The sequence below is a fragment of the Halictus rubicundus genome, chromosome 17 (genome assembly GCF_050948215.1).
Source record: "Halictus rubicundus isolate RS-2024b chromosome 17, iyHalRubi1_principal, whole genome shotgun sequence".
NCBI classification, from domain to species: domain Eukaryota; kingdom Metazoa; phylum Arthropoda; class Insecta; order Hymenoptera; family Halictidae; genus Halictus; species Halictus rubicundus.
In genome coordinates, this window is record NC_135165.1 from 3609457 (window position 1) to 3629182 (window position 19726).

At 41.1% G+C, this 19726-nt stretch overlaps 1 protein-coding gene across 3 annotated transcripts in view; it reads right to left on the minus strand.

The window, feature by feature from the left end:
* Nucleotides 1-19726, minus strand: part of Schip1 (Schwannomin interacting protein 1) — a 45913-nt gene that overhangs the window by 7987 nt on the left and 18200 nt on the right. For all 3 annotated transcript variants that reach the window (XM_076802807.1, XM_076802809.1, XM_076802810.1), the window contains exons 6-10: nt 18071-18623; nt 16135-16232; nt 4811-4922; nt 2164-2522; nt 1228-1439 (exon numbers count right to left, since the gene is read on the minus strand). In XM_076802807.1, the coding sequence (XP_076658922.1) occupies nt 1228-1439; nt 2164-2522; nt 4811-4922; nt 16135-16232; nt 18071-18623 (1334 nt within the window). The remainder of the gene's footprint in view (nt 1-1227; nt 1440-2163; nt 2523-4810; nt 4923-16134; nt 16233-18070; nt 18624-19726) is intronic.

Genomic DNA, 19726 nt, shown 5'->3' on the forward strand with positions numbered 1-19726 from the left:
CGGGACACCACAGAAAATACAACGTTCCGCATAGTTTCACGTTGTTAACCTCGGCGGTAGATTACAATAGGCAGGTCAGAGGGTGCGATAAACGCTGGATAAAGAAAACAGGGTAAATTCTGTCGGCAGAATTTATTTACCCTGTTTTTTTTTTGTCTAGCTTTCCGCGCTGGAACTACTTCGGGACCATCACAGAAATCTATTTACACAAATTCATAGCGATTTTTGTGCCGTAATTCGACTGCGGAGTTTATGCGTTTGTGACAAAAATGGACGGAAGAAATACACAACTGTGAACCCGTTGATTTAAGAATCCATTTAACCCTTAGCACTCGAATGGTGACTCTGAAGCACCACTAGAAATTGTTGTGGCATTATTTCAACGAAATTACAGAAAATGTTACAAAATATTTGTTACATTACGAAATTTGTATTTAATAGATCGCTAAACATTTAAATATTATATGTGGAAATCGGATCAGTTTCGTACGAATAAAATGAAAATATTCCAAGACGGAAGAAAAATTTAGTTTTAGAATGAAAATAGCGCCGAGTGCAAATGGTTAACTGTTCTTCCTTTCATTTAACTGTTCCTTACAATTGATTGGGAAAGTTTTCATTTTGCGTATAGATTCGTCAAACATAATACATGTCCGAGGAAATAAAAAGTTTTTTTGCATCTTTCTCAGTAACATTGAAAAGCTTGAAGCCATTTTGCCGGGTCCCGTAGTTCCAGTGCTAATTTCTTTAAAAAATGTAAGCAAGGGATCCAAGCACCGCTCATTCTTCTCTGAGCGGGAAAATGAATCGATTTTTTCGCGGCAAACTAGGCTCAATTTCAATTACTTTATTTTATCGTTCTGAAGATGAACTGTTCTTCGATGTGCCTGATTGAAATTGGCCAGCAATCGCAGTTAAAAGAAATTTATGGTTTCCGCGGTAGTATTCGCGCGTCTGCAGAAAGTCGAAGAAAAAACAGTGGAGCCGTGCGGCCACGGGAAAAAACGGCGACTTTATCTTAAGAGTTCTCGTTCTACTTTGCATTCAGGAAAATGGGCCATGCGTCTTTTCACGAACGTTCGCCCCTTTTTTTCTGGATCCCTAATTGCGTTGAAAGACCTACTTCGCACTAACAGGGAGAGAGAGAGAGAGAGAGAGAGAGAGAGGGAGAGAGGGAGAGGGAGTGGGAAAAAAGGAGAAAATAGTTTACGTTTGTCGAGAACTTACAGATATCGGGTGAGGTCCTCGATGTCGACGAGCATCGAGTCTTGCTCCATGTGCAGGTCGTCTCGTCGCAACAATCCCTCGACTAAAGCCTCGTTCAGAGCCGCGATTCTAGCGTGCAAATCGTTCGCTATTACTTGCAGCTGCGCGACGTTCAGCTCTGTCAGAAGTACTCGAGACAACCTGCGCCTGTCTTCGCCTAACTGCACGCCGACCTGAGAACGACAATGGCTTTTTACGTCGAGGAAACTTGAATGGAAATGTTTACTGGCCGACTGTTCGATTCCGAAGAAAAACGCGAGCCGAATAAAACCGGGGGGAAATAAAGAAAATTTTATTCAGAGGTTCCCCTTTTTTTCCTGAGTCCCCTTCTGTAAGTTTTTGGAAAAATAAAAACAGAACTTTTAACAACGAACCGCCGTCGTATACTATGTTATCAATTTTTTTCTATGGAGTTAATCGGCTTGCCAATGGAACAATTGCCAGATATGACCGACGACGCGACGAATGTTTTTTTATTTTTATGACAGGGACGTGCCTAAATTACGTGATAGATTCATTCGTTTCACCCACTTTTTCCAGGCTGGATCACAACATCTCCGTGATGGGACTCTGTTTGAATGGAAATTTTTACTGGGCGACTGTTCGATTCTGAAGAAAAACGCGAGCCGAATAAAACCGGGGGGTAATACAGAAAATTTTATTCAGAGGTTCCCCTTTTTTTCCTGAGTCCCCTTCTGTAAGTTTTTGGAAAAATAAAAACAGAACTTTTAACAACGAACCGCCGTCGTATACTATGTTATCAATTTTTTTCTATGGAGTTAATCGGCTTGTCAATGGAACAATTGCCAGATGTGACCGACGCCGCGACGAATGTTTTTTTACTTTTATGGCAGGGACGTGCCTAAATTACGTGATAGATTCATTCGTTTCACCCACTTTTTCCAGGCTGGATCGCACCATCTCCGTGATGGGGCTCTGTTTGAGCCTTTGCCTCTCCACCTCCATCTGCATGTGCGCCATTTCCTTGGCCTGGGCCAGAGCCATTCTGGCTTCAGTTTGTAACCTGGCCTGTCTGGCGAAGAAGTCGGCCTCGTCGATGGGAGCCGAGTTCGAGTCCATGTCGAGCCTCAACGGAGGAAGACTGAGCACCTGAGGTCTCATCGGTATCTGTTGTTTCTGCTGCTGCTTCGAGTTCAGGGAGGTCGGCGTGGATCCCGGCGAGGCATCGTTCTCCGAGCACGGAGACTCCGTGTCCGAGGCTGTTTCGTTCATGAAGCAGATCTGAAGATTCATTCCTGAGGAGAGAAGAATGCGAGAATTAATCCTCCATTGGAACTCATTTTACTGGACGAGAAGGTGAGCAGCTTGACTAATTTTGATTTAACTGTTGGTAATCGTTCGGGTGACCATTTATTAGCATTTCTCTAACAATTTTCTGTGTTTTTCTGAAACTATAAAACCGCTTTTGAATGCTATTTGGAGAATATTACGGCAATTTATAGTTTAGATGAAAATTTATTTGGTGGACTGTACAGAACTGTTGGCGCAGCAGTCGAATTTTCTGTTGCAAAGCCTTGCGCAATTTTGGGTGATCATTGTTGTTAGATTCTGTACGAGTTTCTATGTAAATGTGGATTCTGATGGGGAAATTTATAAAAATTGAAACTTTGTTCTCAGCATTAGGTGTTGATAAAATTTTATGAAATTCTTTTTGATATCGTGTGGTACCAAAATTTAAGAAACTGAGAATGCTGAAAATGCGTAAAATCTGCTATGAAATTATTATTTTTCGAAAGTAGGTTTTCATTTTGATGATTTTGTGAACAAAAGTTCCCGGTAAAAATTACTCGCCAATTTATCATGATTTCAATCGTTCCTTAAAATACTGAAATAATTCACAAGTTGTCCACAAATATCTATAAAATATTGCACAAGTTGTCCAACCGTAAATCACTGTCAAAAGCAAGAATCCTTTCAAACTGTTACCACTCACGATGTAATTCCCGTGGATTAATTATTCAACGCCGTCAACATTGTCACACGTGGCTTCTCTCTTCGTGCCAAAATAGCACAATGGTAAAGAATCAATACGGTGCAAACACAGAACGTTACATCTGCGTGTTCCTTCTTAAAAATTGCATTCGAGCACAAGAATAATAAATATTAAATCCTTAAAGCCACTTGCACAAATACGCACATTTGCATCAATATTATCACTTGTCAAATAAAATCCCCGCTACACCGAACATTTTCTCTTTTTGTTTATGAAATACATTTACAATTTGAAAATACACATTTAGCAACACTGTAGTCAACACTATACGTCACACTGAAAATAGGTATATCTTTGACACGGTGGCCCTAACAATTTTACAAAAAACAATACGAAAAATATAGTATGGTTAAATAACTTTTCTACTGCGCGACGGATTATTACATTACTGTCGAAATTGTAACAGTATCTCTCGTACTAAAAACAAATACATTATCCGCACCGTGGCTCTCAAAATTTTATTTAAAAACCGTGTGAAGTTAATACGAGTGGCGAGCAGGGGTTAAACAACATTTGCGATCCCGCGACGCATTATTAGATTACTGTCGAAATTGTAACACTATCTCTCGCACTAAAAACAAATACATTATCCGCACCGTGGATCTCAAAATTTTATTTAAAACCCGTGTGAAGTTAATACGAGTGGCGAGCAGGGGTTAAACAACATTTGCGATCGCGCGACGCATTATTAGATTACTGTCGAAATTGTAACACTATCTCTCGCACTAAAAACAAATACATTATCCGCACCGTGGCTCTCAAAATTTTGTTTAAAAAACGTATGAAATTGATACAAGTGGCGGGCGGGGGTTAAACAACATTTGCGATCGCGCGATGCATTATTAGATTACTGTCGAAATTGTAACACTATCTCTCGCATTAAAAACAAATACATTATCCGCACCGTGGATCTCAAAATTTTGTTTAAAAAACGTATGAAATTGATACAAGTGGCGGGCGGGGGTTAAACAACATTTGCGATCGCGCGACGCATTATTAGATTACTGTCGCAATTGTAACACTATCTCTCGCATTAAAAACAAATACATTATCCGCACCGTGGATCTCAAAATTTTGTTTAAAAAACGTATGAAATTGATACAAGTGGCGGGCGGGGATTAAACAACATTTGCGATCGCGCGACGCATTATTAGATTACTGTCGAAATTGTAACACTATCTCTCGCATTAAAAACAAATATATTATCCGCACCGTGGATCTCAAAATTTTATTTAAAAACCGTGTGAAGTTAATACGAGTGGCGAGCAGGGGTTAAACAACATTTGCGATCCCGCGACGCATTATTAGATTACTGTCGAAATTGTAACACTATCTCTCGCACTAAAAACACATATATTATCCGCACCGTGGCTCTAAAAATTTCATTTAAAAAACGTGCGAAATTGATACAAGTGGCGGGCGGGGGTTAAACAAAATTTGCGATCCCGCGACGGATTATTAGATTGTCGAAACGGAGGAGGGAAACGTGTTCGAGGGATCCCGGGTGTTAGGGGTTGAAGTGATACCGACCGCTTTGAAGTCGCGACTGGAGGCTCGGCTTTCTTCCGCGTTCAGCGCGCAAGTCTTCAGCATCCGGACCCATCGCCAGCCTCCTTCGGATCTCTTCACGATCGTTCCGTCGCTGCGAACAGAGACACAGAAATCTGAAGAGTGCGACTACCCGTTACTCTCCCGGGGGGTGGTGTACACCCCCGTCTCAATCCCCCGAGTCCCTTGGCCCCCGCTGTTCACCGTATCGCAATCCCATTCGCGCGTGCTCTGGCGATACCATTAATGAGATTCACAACGTTTCTCCTCCACCGGCTGCGTAATGCGCTGCGAATTACTCCGCGCCGGTCTCATTAATGGATCCCGTTTCAATCTAGCGGAACGAAAAATTTACCCCTGTCCTGTCGCTCACCCCTTCACTGGGCAACGAGTGGAAAAGTGGTTCGTTGCTTTCTTAAAAAATATTCCTCACGGAACGAGTCAAATTTTGCATTCTACTGACTATCAACCCTTTGCGCTCGGCGCTGTTTTCAATCGAAAACTAAATTTTTTTCCGTCTTACAATATTTTCATTTTATTCGTACGAAACTTATCCGATTTCTACATATAATATTGAAATGTTTAGTAATCTATTAAATACAAATTTTGGAATGTAACAAATATTTTGTAATATTTTTTGTAATCCACCACTCGAGTGCAAAGGGTTAATATTTGCACGAGCCACTCAACCCTCTCCTTAGAGATACAAGAAAAGTGGTCCACTATTTACTGTAAAGATATTTATTACGCAATAACTTGTTCGAGTTATAGTATAATAGCACAGTAGGAGGCCATGAATTTTTACGCACGTCGTCCTTGAATTTGTGCTCTTCTTATTTCATTTAATTTAATTTAACAACATTAAGAACGCGGTTCCACGTTCAAGCTCATCACAGGCATCTTCCATGCATGCGAGCTTGCAAAATATTGAAGGAAAATCAAAATAAAGCTGAACGTGTGTTATGCCTGCAATTAAATTTCGAAATGTGGCAATATTCCGCGGTTTGATCATTTTTATAGTTTCGTAGATCCCTCGAATCGTATCGGGTGAGATATTGTTTCCAGAAGCGACCGTTTTATTTCGCAGGGAATAAATAGTTTTATCAGTTCCGAAGCGAGCAAACCGTTAAAACCGTCCGTGGGGAAATATTTCATTTTCAGTTTCGAGTGGCGGAGCACGCGATCACGATCGTCATTCTCGGGAAATTTCTTATGGGGGCTAGGCAAGTATGGTTGCCCGAGAAGTCACACCTGAGTAGCTTCGGCCGGATCTCCCCGGACGACTCTATCGAATCGCATGACAAGATCTTCCCTTTCAGGCTCCTTCATTTCGTCGGATTTCTGGAACGGTTCGATCGCCATCTCTTCTGACTTTGGCTGTTCCTTGGCTGGCTCTTTATCGTCATCCTGATGCCCCAGAAATGAAAGCCCAGCTCGGTAATCGATACGGTCCATTATATGGCATTGACAATAGCGACTGACGACTGTACGAATGGCCATAAGGATACTCATTCTCTAACTGCGACACGAGGACCGAGCCGTTCCCGGCGAAACTCGATACGCGAATTTTCCTCGGCTTGTTCGTTTAATACGGAAATTAGCTGACCGAGAGACACTAATTAGGGGAGGCTAATTCGTTTCGGAGGGAAAAAATCCTGCGGACTGAATTGAATAAAATTACGTGAAATACGTGATTTTCTGGCTTGTCGATTGTCAAAGACGTAACGGTGCTTCTGCAGCAATTTATTCGATGGATTAATCTATTTATACGCGCACTGCAATATGAAATCTCATTAAATGCGGCTCTGTAATTTGCGTCGTAAAATTGAAGGTAAAATTATTTCTGTTCGATTGCAGGAATATTCTGTGGAATCTTCATAGAATATATTTTCCTTTCAGTTGTTTAAGAGTTAGTTGTTCAGCTATTTTGAAGTTCGATTTGTTCAAGTTTCAATGTACCGGGTGTTTAACGTTGAGTATCCTCGTCGATGTATTCCCATTGGTTCACCTAGTTGAGCGGAAAAGAGTCATTGAACCGCGAAGGTTAAGTTCAGTTTTAAAAGCACTTGAAGCTCGGAGAGTCTGCCGGGAAACAGAGTTCTTTTTAAAAATCAATGTCCAGCCGCGCCTGGTTTCAAGCCGAGACTTCAACGGGAATGAACGAGTTCGAATCATTTTGGGGAAATTTCGCCAATTATGATTTTTTGAAGGGGAGGAACAATTTCGTTCTATTAGAATTGTTCCCAATAAAAGAATCGCGAAAATAATATTTAAAATTTGACAGTGGTTCTAAAAAGGGAAATTTTTGTCATAGTTGCTCTTTTCGAAATTAGGGTAAGGAACCCAATTGCTATGGGGGTACCAATTACTGTGCCTACATTAATTGTATTTAGTTTTACAGCCTAATGAACATTAAAAAGGAGATATTAAATTCAGAATTAATGTATATTACTGTAACTGGTTCTCTTACCCCAGCTGAAACATATTGAAAAATAAATAAGAAACCACGAAGAATTTAGAAAAATGATTCGCGATTGAATAAAAAGGTTGGAAAAATTCACTAACGTTACAAAATGCGTGAGCAATATATCAGCAACGTTAATTGGATCTTGATTTGTGTCGAGTCGCAGTAATCTTTCGCAACTTTCCTTTCGTTGCTATTATTAACTCGCTCGTGAATGTCAAAATTAGTTTTTTAGCTTCTAAACAGTCACGACCTACTTTCCCCTTTATATATATATGTATATATGTATGTCGGAGTTAGCCTTCCGTGGAACAAGTGCAGGAAATAATTCTTCGGACAGGGTCAGTGAAACAAAACGTTCATTGTCGATGGTCTATCGCGTAAACATGTTTTTCATTCTTTGTTCATAGCGTTGAAGGTTATTCAATGTTTTCCTCGCGCAACAGTAGACAATGTTAGATTTCTTCCAGCATTTGTTCAACATTTTATTCTCAATATTTTACGTCCGTATCTGTCACAGAGAGTGTCGCAATTGTCCATAGTTGACAACAGAACGATCAAAACTTAATTGATTTGAAATTGTAATATTTTGGTATTTGTTTCGCACTAATTTACCATTTGTCCAAATCAAACTGAACATCTGCGAACAGCTATCGTTGTCGATAATAATTCCTAATAAGGAAAATTACTCGGATTCAGCCGGCTCGTTCCACAACAGGGAAGGCCAGGCAATTAGAAATAAATTGCAGCGGGCTTGTAGTCTAGACAAAATTCTGAAGCAGTTGATCATAGTAGCTAATTATAGCTAACGAGGAAAGAGTGAAACTTTAATACAGCAGTGAGAGAGTTACGTCCGAGGTTTGCTCACCGTTTTCCTAATAAGATACTATATAACCTAAATCCACCGTTGTTTCGCGTATCGACGCAAATCCCATAAACTGCTTTCAAATGCTGCTTTTCATCTATGTCTGTAATCAACCTTCACGAATTCCGCGGGTGAAAATTCACTCGGTTACTAGAGAATCGTTTAAATTACTGCAAAATGATTCATGTTTGCGTTCCAACATCGACTTGAACCATAAATGGACGAAAACCACAGGAGAAATTCTTGCACAAATAATTTCGACTAATATCTGATTGATATGCGTAAAACCAATCAGTCGAAAATAATTATTCTACGGCCATTCGTCAGTTCAGGATGAAAATGTTAATCTTACGAGATCGAAGTCGTCGTAGGTAAAAGTGTACAGGTCTCTCACAAATCGGGAGTCCTTTTTATAGTGTCTCTTCGTCTTGCTGCTGCTCCCCATGTTTTCGGATTCACTTTTCGATTCTTCTCATCAATTCCTTTTGCGTCTCCCGACTCGGCGACTGTCTCTTCGCTGTATTCTTGTATCGGCAGTTTTAATCGTAAAAGTTATCACAGCTTCAAGTACATATTCCTCGAAGGGAAAGCTCACAAAGCACTCGCGAACGTGTGTTACTCTGCACAACGCTCGCACACTGCATCCTCCTTTTCCCGCGACACACCAGAAAGAAAGTTGTTCGAAGAATCCGACATGTCGCCGCCGAAACTGTTCAACGATTCCCTCTTCGCGGAATGTTCTGTAATAAGGACGACGATCCACTTTCTTCCCGGTGTAACACCGTGCCGGAACTTCCGGACGGAAGTTGCGAGCCACCTGTAAATCCCGTTCCGTTCGTTTCCGGTCGTGTCGAAGAGGTATCTCTTCGAGGCAGAACGTTCTTATCGTTTCCTTGTCGCGACTCTGCTTCGTCTTGTCACGAACACCGTCGCAATCCTGATCGCTCATTCATCTCTTCGTGTTCTTTGATTCATCAATATTCTTCAATTTTTATACGCTCGTGAAATTACGAAGAAATTATCGTCGCGTTTAACCCTTCGAATTTTGTTCAATTATTTCTGTAGCGTTTAACGTGTGCTTCGAAAGACAGATCGGTGCTAATTTTGAACAATTTTTAACGCTAGGTTTGCTGAGCACTGAAAGTGATTATTTTGCATTGCTTTGTGAAAATAACAGGAGCGTGCTACCACCCACGCTTTTAGCAATATTTTACAAATAATATGCTAAATAATTTCTCATGTGTATCCTTACAGTCTTAATAATTTTAAATTAAAGATACTAGAACCCGTCATTTCGGTCTCCAGGAAAAATGGATATTGAATTCCCTGCTTCGCAGAAGAAACAAATTCGCTCCGGTCTCCAACTACAGTTTTGCTAATTGATTGGTCCCTCGGTTTAATTATTATTGCCACCGCTCCACCACCGAGGAAATTACTTGGCTCCCGCAATAGGAATCCTGTCGGGCTATTCTTCTAAATTATCCTATCGCGTAAATTGACATCGTTCGTTGATCTGCCTTCCAATTACGCGGACGTTGTTGCAGTGCGTCGCAGTTGCAACGAACTGGAAGCACAATTTAATTTCGAGCTGCCAGTCGTGTCTCATCCATCGTTCTATTTATTAAACTGTGCTCGACTGTCGAGAGCTGATCGTTCATGAAGACCAACAACAATACCAAACCGAATCGCAAAATTGGTAGTCCGACGACTCGAAGAACCGAGCTCATATCACGCGACGAATATCAATGTCTCGGCAGCTCGCAGCGGCGAATCATCGTTGATGATAGTCGCAGTTTGAAAGCCTGAGATCATCGAACTCTCCTGAAACGATTCCAGTGAAATCCGAGTTCGATCGGCCAGTTGAAAGCGCGACTCGCGCGGACGATTGTTCTCGTGACAGGAGTAACGATTAAACACCTCGAAAATATATTCACTTTCTTCACCAGGATTCACTCTGTCGGTTAGGTGGCAACCAAGGATTCCTGTTCACCGCACGGTGCACTGTAACCGCAGGATTACTCGCGTTTTTGCCACGGGGACCGGCACGAAACGAGAACAACACGAGACTGGCGTAAAGCGAGTCAAGTGAGCGGCGAACCGATCTTCCGGTTAGGTTTGCTCGCCTCGAAAGAGGTGGTGGAGAGCTGGTGCTATTAACCGTCTACGGAGGCTGGACTCTCGCGTTGGCTTTTCTCGGTCCTCGGTGAAAGTGGTTGCCGCCTCCGTTCGATGCGAACGCCTGCGTGCAATCGGTTTTCGGAATGGGAACGTTTTTTCGGTCCGCCGCCGGATCTAGACAATCCCTGCGCGTGTATCGCCTTTCCATCTTTCTAATTGAAATCGTCATGTTCTCAAAACGGAGAATTGCGCCCTCAACACTAGGTTCGCTAGGTACACCCCTCGAAATTAGACCCCGTTCCAATATTCTCAATTTGAAATCGGTAAGATCCCAAGGATACACGTGAGAAATTATTTAGCAAATTTATTTCTTCTTGGATATACACTAACGAGCAAAACTGAGTCTACACTATTTGAAGCAACATAACTTTTTAGAAATTAGATCAAATGACTTGAATTTTATTGAGAAGTTAGAAGGATTATTAATTGCTCGGAATCGCAAAAGAAATAGTAAAAGTTGGTTTCTTTAGCTTTTTTTATCTGAGCCTGTATTGAAAATCTAAAAAATGTGTTTGATTCGCTTGGATAGATTATATCCATGCTGAAAATTTCACCGATATTGGTTAATTCGTTTGCGAGTTATAAACGCTTAAAAGTGGCAAAATTGACGTTTTTCACGATTTTCGACTTAAAATCGCACTTTTAATCGTTTATATCTCGTAAACGAATGAACCAATATCGGTGAAATTTTCGGCATGGATATAATTATTCGAGCAAATCAAATACATTCTTTAAATTTTCAATACAGGCTCAGATAAAACCAACTTTTACTATTTCTTGTGCGATTCCGACCAAGTCAAATTTTTTTCAAAAATTTTTTACACCTCGTCTAATAAACTAATCCTTCTGACTTCTCAATAAAATTCAAGTCATTTGATCTAATTTTTAAAAAAGTTATGTTGCTTCAAATAGTGTAGACTCAGTTTTGCTCGTTGGTGTATATTATTTTTAAAATAGCGCTAAAAGTATGGGTATTATTTTTATAAAGTAATGTAAAACAGTCGCTTTTAGTTTCTACATTCTAAAAAAATGTCTGAAACAGTTCGTTGAAAATTGTATCTTCACCGAAGGACACTGAAAATAGTGAAATCTCGTTTCGGATATTTTCCTGCAGTTTAGATCTGAATATTTAGATCTGATATAACCCAATTGCGTTTTTCCCGGTAAAATATTGCTTCACCCATTTAATTTTGAATTTTTTAATTTTTAGGATAGAGTTCTTCTGGAATTCTGAAGACAGAATTACGGTTCGGAGAATAACGCGGTCAAAGACATGAGTTAGATGATTTTAACGTTTGTGTCTCTTACGTTCGATTCCCCAAGCGATCCTCCGATCAGGATGAAGTCCTTCCGTTCGCAATTCTGCGCGAAAACTTCACTGAACTGGATGTGTATGCAAAGATGGTGTATCTCTCGTGAGTTGTACGCAACGTGGTTCGCTTGGCCGCTCATGCAAATCTTTTGACCCACGGCTGCCTCGACTTTTAAGGTGCAGTGATACGTTATCTCGAGATGCTACGCCAACAGACGTCTGTTAAAAACTCTGTAGATAATATCCTCGTGTTTTCGGCACGGAGCACTATAACATCGTTCCCTCGTTGCGTGAATCATCGTTATAAAAATATAACGAACCGCTTGCTGGTTGCTAACAAAACTGTTTTTCTTACCATAACAATAATAAAATCTCGCGATTTGCACAATTTTTAAGGCATCAAAGCAGAAGCTTTGAACTTCAAATCTACGTTAGATTCGATCTCGATAAAAATTTGCCAGTTTCCAGAGACGTTCGAATGCACAATTCTTTTTCTTTTGTAATTACAACAGTTCGTTACAACAGGTTTTCCTTCATCTTTACAAACACGTAATATCTAATTATAATCGTGATCACTAGACAGTAGATTTTTCTACAAAAATTATTTGCACCGGTTGTAAGAAATAGGAACGAAGCAGTTTCTGCACTTGGGAACTGGATTCTCAATTTTACAGAGGCTTTCTTTCATTTTTACAAACACGTAAAATCTACGTTAGATTCGATCTCGATAAAAATTTGCCAAAGTTTCGAGAGACGTTCGAATGCACAATTCTTCTTCATTTGTAATTAGAACAGTTCGTTACAACAGGTTTTCCTTCACCTTTACAAACACGTAATATCTAATTATATTCGTGATCACTAGACAGTAGATTTTCCTACAAAAATTGTTTGCACCGGTTGTAAGAAATAGGAACGAAGCAGTTTCTGCACTTGGGAACTGGATTCTCAACTTTACAGAGGCAGGCTTTCTTTAATTTTTACAAACACGTAAAATCTACGTTAGATTCGATCTCGATAAAAATTTGCCAAAGTTTCGAGAGACATTCGAATGCACAATTCTTCTTCATTTGTAATTACAACAGTTCGTTACAACAGGTTTTCCTTCACCTTTACAAACACGTAATATCTAATTATAATCGTGATCACTAGACAGTAGATTTTCCTACAAAAATTGTTTGCACCGGTTGTAAGAAATAGGAACGAAGCAGTTTCTGCACTTGGGAACTGGATTCTCAATTTTACAGAGGCTTTCTTTAATTTTTACAAACACGTAAAATCTACGTTAGATTCGATCTCGATAAAAATTTGCCAAAGTTTCCAGAGACGTTCGAATGCAGAATTCTTTTTCATTTGTAATTACAACGGTTCGAATCGTTTGTAAATCGAAAATCCAGCGATCGAATGCATTCCCGATGTGTCGCATATCGTGTTCGCCGGTTGTGTAGATCGTCTCCGCGCCGACATCCGTTTCCTGTTCCCCTATTTCCATACAATGGCCGCTGCAGCACCGGCGAATATAGATCGTCTGTGCATTTAATGAGACTCTCGCTATCGGGACCTCGAAAGGGGGTCGTAAACCTCGTCGACCTTATTTTCTGCGTCAATAATCCAGAAAATACTCGCGCGAAACATGTCGGGGAATTAACGCGGAGTGGCTTTCCTCTTCTACGCCCGCGGCGTGATCCCCGGAGCGGAGCTGAGCGGAGCAGATTTTGCCGGAGCACAGCGAGCTGGGATTTCAGCTCTCTGCCCTCTTTTCCTTCCACTTTATCTGGCCGAGGCCCATTTAAACGAGCGTTCCGCGGGATTCGTTACTCGAAAGTTTACGTAACCATAATCGACGCGGGACTGCCGGTTCGACGACTAGACTTCGCCCGGGGTAATTGGGTTAATTGAATTTCGAAGAATGCCGCGGGAAACGTACTCGCTCCTCGCGAGCTCGCGATAATAAGCGGACTGCAGTGAATTGTGCGTTTGCGGTTCGCGAGAGAGCAGGTTAGGCGAATCGGAATCTCCTTTGGTCAGGCGCCAAGTTCAATGGAAGTGCACTATTCACGGTTGAACTTGTTTCAGGCAAGCCTAAGTTGGTCTTGTTTTTATTTTGTTGGCGCGTTTTAACCATTCTCGTTTCATCCACTAGTTTGTGCTTAATTGAAAACTTAAATTGTGCGATCCAAACCTTTTCAGCGAACCCACAATTTAATGGAGTTTAATCAAGTATTCCGTTTATTCTGTATCTTTTGAAAAATTCCACTCAACTCTGCTTTCCTGGAATTTGTGAAAGTTCAACGACCTCACTGCGTATCTTTGTGCATTTATAGTTCACAGAAGACTTTGATCGTGATATCTAGACCTTGATAGTAAATTGTAGAAAACATTGTGCAACAGCCACTAACATCTAATAGATGTTAAGTACCAATCAAAATTGCAATCTCTAAAATTACTACTAAAATTGTATTCCAGTAATCCCGTTCTAATGAACGCGATGGAATTAACCCTTTGCACTCGGCGCTATTTTCATTCTAAAACTAAATTTTTCTCTTCCGTCTTAAAATATTTTCACTTTATTCATACGAAACTGATCCGATTTCCACATATAATATTTAAACGTTTAGTAATCTGTTAAATACAAATTCTGTAATGTAACAAATAGATTGTAATATTTGTTGTAATTTCTTTGAAATAATGCCACAACAATTTCTAGTGGTGCTTCAGAGTCACCACTCGAGTGCAAAGGGTTAATATTCCACACACCTCGGGAATTATATTTAACACGTTAACTGCCACGTCAATTACGTATGACTGACAGTGATTGTTGACTGGGTTTAAAAATTTGGGAATGGGGAAAATCTGGGAATTTTTATTATGAGATATCCGGATAAACCGAATTTTATTGGAGTCTCTCGAATTCGAAAGGGTCAAGACAGCATCCCCTACAATATATTTTAAAATTCTAGTATTGGTTTCATTAATTAAATTACTCTGATTTTGTAAGAATCTCTGGGATTGATATTTGGCACTTATGTTTGGTTTGCCTGCTAGCATCGTTTTCAGGTGGTATTCGATGGGCTAGTCTTGGTCATTGGTATGTATTGTGGCGATGATATCGGGTGGTTTGTTTGTGTTTGCATGTGGATCTACACAATTTGGCATATTCGGATATTTGGCACTTAACGCGTTAAAAAATGTACATATCGTAAAGAATCGAACCAAGTACTCCGAGACGTCGATGCGACCGTAAACTGGTGAGAAAAGGGAAAGAAGTATTGCGCTGAATCTGTTACCATTCTCGTTTGCGTTTCTGTCGAGCGCAGACAGTCGAAGCGTCACAGCGCCGACGAATTTCACGTTTCAGTAGAAATCGATGTCGCCTGTTCTTATCGTCAGCACACCCACCGCATCCTTTGGCTCTTTATTTAGACGGATCGAGTCAGAGTTTATCGGGCACGCAGCACGTATGATTACGAGTGTCCCGTGTATACATATATCTGACCCTTGAACGAAAGCGATTCAATCACGTCACGTGAGCGTTCATTCAGCGTGTTATCGTGTGCTGTGTTTTATCCGTGAAAAACGGTCGGTCAGGTGAGCCGTGAAATTACCGTCTCTCCCTTTATGCGCCGCGAGGACTCCGCCAATTACGATGCTCTTTGCACACTCGAGTCTCGTTTTCACACATTCGTTCTCGCGAGACGGTCATTCGCGTAACGTTAATCAGCGCCGTTTCGAGTGATTCATAACGTCGATTACGCGTCCATCCGCTTGTCAATTCGAAAATTCAAACTGGCGGATCTTCTCTTGGAAAACCTAAATCAGTCGCAATTCGCACGGTGACTAAATGTGTTGTAGCACGATTGCGAGCTACCACCTGTGATTGGCCATTCGCTTTTCAGAGTCATTTTAGAGTCAATAGTCGCAGTTGCGATCATTGCATTTTTGGAGTTATTTTATCAATGGGGAATCGATAATCGAAAATCAATGGGTTTGCTTTAAAGTGACAAATTAGATGGAGTTAGACGCGATACAAAGAGTTTCCACGTGGTTACAATTTCTTGCAATCGACTAGGACAATGTTTGTTTCGCACAAAAATCCGGCAGCGGTAACTCGATTTGTTGACCCTAATCTCCGAGTTGTGCGCCGTGCCAATGTTGGATGAATGCGATTTCGCAATTGTGCATGCGTCGCGCCCACAAAGCGCGTCCTTAAATATCCGCATTAGCATGCAAATATTGCACACATTCGTGCGAATAAAACAGACACGATTTGCACACGCGTGCCACGGCGAAAGGTCGGCACACTACGTTTCTCGGCAGTAGAACGAAGAAGCGAATTTCTACGTTCTTCAAGTTTTACTTTCGAGGATATTATCGACTTTCTTGCGTCACGCTGCGAAATTCGATGCTCGCGAATTTCTCCGATGAAAATTGCAGGAGACACACTTTGTTACACGACGATAGGCGATCGGATATAAATAATTTCCACTCACCCGGCGTTCCTCCTCACGTGCGGCTCTCAGGTGCGATTCGATCGCGTCCAAATCGATCTTCGGCATCGCTGTTTCGATGTTGTACACCTCGAAGACACCTTTAACAGGAGAAAATAGTGGCACAATGAACGCGAGAACAATGAAATCACTGCGTCCCACCTCCGCGTGTACATGCAATCTTGTAATTACCGATAGAATACCCGGCCACACATGATTGAAATTATACTAAAAAATGTTACGCGAGTGGGTTAATCTTTCAAGCGAATAAATTAAATATACAGAAAATATCTGTGCCGAAGTCTTTAGAAGAATATTGCTTTAATCGTCTCCTAATAGTTTATAAAATGTCCTTACTATTTTATTAAGTGGACACCCGGTACCGAACGTTTCCAGGAGTGCATGTAAACTTTGGACAAGCGTGACGAAAATAATTTTGTTTTCAGAGCGACGTTAAATTACAGACTATTTCCACTCCATCATGCTTAAAAATCTATAAAAAGAGTTAACGTTGCATACACTTTTCTGCATAGCTTTCTCAGCGTACAAACGAGCCTGTCGGGAGTTCGGCGATCATCGACCCGGCGTTTGTCGATGATTTACGAGAAGAAAGTGACAAGATCGTTCGATGGACGCACTAACCGTGGAATCCGAAGAGCGACAGCGAGCATGAGAGCGAAGGGAACGCGTCGGCGAGGGACGACGGTGAAAGAAAACGTGTCACGCACAGGCGATACGCGCGAAGGTAGTTTTATTGTCCTAAAGATTACGCTAATCGTGCGGGCTTCCTGCGCGACAAATGTGGAAAATGGTAAACTAGCTTCGTCCGAGATTATTCGTGTCCCCTCCTCCCCCGACGTCGCCGTGATCGGGCCACGTGACCCTCGGGAGCTCTCGCATGCGGTTTATTGTTTGCTATGCTCTCGCGCCGTGAAATTTCACTTCTGTTAAGCAACCGCGAATTAGACGCAATCGCGTTTCCGCAGGCGCAAAACGGCCCCCCGAGCAGAAACTTCCGTTTCCGGCCGAGGATGATTTCACGAGCGTACCGAATCTGTAATTTACTCGGAAACCTCGGCTGGTCGACAAAAAAATGGAAAATTTCCGAAACACTTGACAAGTTTTTTCATTCCTGAGAAAGTTATTCCCGTGCGCGGGAACGCTTAGGATCTTTTCTGTCCATTGCAAGTCTTCATCACTGGAAACAGTGATACAGAAGGTAGACAAGTTTTTAGAAATAATAGACCCAGTTTTCGTGGTCTATAATATTAACCCTTTTAGTGCCGGAGGCCGATATATCGGCCCTTGCTGCAGCTTGTAGCGCTTTACTATTCGCACTGCGAGAGAACACTATCTCAAAATAAATTTATAATACGTTATAAATGGTCTAATTTCATTACGAGAGAGTTAAAATAAATAGTTTTTCGGTTTAACTGTCCCTTATATTCTATATGTTATATTACCTATAACAATTACTTGTTATCCGGCGCCTACCATGTACCTTGGAGTTATTCTTTATGTTTGTTGTGCAATATTATTTATTTCGTTACAAAATATATTGGAAATGCAAAGTATATACTTTGTAATAAACGGTCTATAGAAAGTTATGATAAAAAGATGACTTTTCGTATGTACAATTATGTGTTTTGAAAGAGAGAACTCAATTTTTCTCTTCTTTATGATCACTTATACCTTTGTTATTTATGTAATTTTCAATGAATATAGAAAAATTAACGTCACTGTTTTACTCTCTATTTCGTTCTTGATATACTGCTTTTTGAATTATGTAAATATTGCTTTTCGTTAGGTTTTGATGAGCCTTTTTCTATAAACCCTAGTAAAATCGTGAAATTCGGCCGGTTATCTTCGCATAGGCACCTCTTTTTCGCCCGGCACTAAAAGGGTTAAAAAGAAAATTGTCAAATTCTCGAGAACGTACCTGGTCCAATATCCGCGTCAGCCCGCCGCTTGTCCGGGCGTCTCTGCGCGTTGGTCACTCTGATTTGTTGCTGTTGTTGTTGTTGTTGTTGTTGCTGTTGCTGTTGCTGTTGCCTCCTCTTCGCCTGGTTCCTCGCCATCTTCTCCTTTTTCCTGGAGTCGACGCTGGACGCCTCCGGGAACTCGCGATCGAACAGTTTGTTGGAGTCCTCGATGGCGTCCTTCCTCATGCTCATGGCGGAGGACGACCGCGAGCAGCCGTGAATGTGATCCATGGTCTCCATCGCGACAACGTCCGGCACCGGTTGCACGTATTTCTCGAGATCGACCCCGATGTCCCGGCCGATGCTCGAGAGAAGATCGATCTCCTCGAGCTTGGTGTAGGTGGGCTGCTCCTCCGGACAGCTGTCGGTGTCCGAGTTGCTCTCCGAGTCGTCCTCGGCCGAGCCGTTCGACGTCACGTTTTGACGGTTGCCTATTTTGGATCGAGCCTGGTGAGGCAACTCCTTTGCCTCGCGTATCAAATCGATCTGCTCCACCACGATGTCCTCCGGCTGAAACAGACCGTCGTCGTCGTTAGCCTCTCGGACGCGTCGTTGGCGAGTGTAAACACTCGCGACGAATCCCTTTTCATTTCGCTTCCACATTTAACCCGAACCCCCGAATTTAGAGTATACTTTCGGAAGTAGTTCCAGACACCTAGATAGATCTGCTTCAGACAGTTTCGGTGCCGTGTCTTCCAAAAATGGCCACAGAATTGTTTATTCAGGTTTCAGAACGAATTTCTTCAGTGTGGACATCGATTTGGAAAGAGTTTCTTCTTCTCAATGTTATAAACAGACTGCGGATTTTATGCATTTATCAGAAAAATGGGTAGGCGTGTTTTGAAACAGTAAAAACATTAGAAAAGTGTTAACACTAGGTTTACGGGACCCGTGAAAATGACGGGTTCTAATATTTTTAATTTACGATTATTGAGATTGTGAAGGTCCATCTACGTGGAATTACTCAACAAACTTATTTCCTTAGGTATATATTATTTAAAAAGTGCGTGAAAACTTGGATAGACCTATTCTTCTTCTTTTTATAAAGTAATGTAAAATACTCGGTTTTAATGCTCCGTAAACCTAGTGTTAAAATGCTGTTACGTTAGTTTCAACCTATAATAACTCTACTATAACTCTCTTTGCACTCGAAGCCATTTTAACTCCGAAACGAAACATTTCTTTCGCCCTAGAATATTTCCCTTCTATATATTTCTTTTCTCATGTTATGCATACAAAAATGGTGCAATTTTCTCGTGCAATGCTGAAGAGTTTGATAGTTTATTGAATACAAACAAATTTAATAATGTACAATATATTTTTAGGAATTTTTAGTGGCGTCTTACAGTCGCCATTCGAGTGCTAAGGGTTGAACATGTTAAGAAAGAAAATAAATGTCTATTTCACTCCAGTTTGTTGCAATTCGGGTAGAACATTTCTATTTTGCATAAAGATCCGCAGTCTAATTATAAACCTTAATTTATCGTTATGCTAAAACTCTTGAATGTCCAGATTTCTTTATTCGGAACACTTCAGACACAAAATATCGTACTTTATTCGCGTTAGACTTTTGTTTATCAACTTTTTGGGGCTCGAGCACTTGACATTCTTTT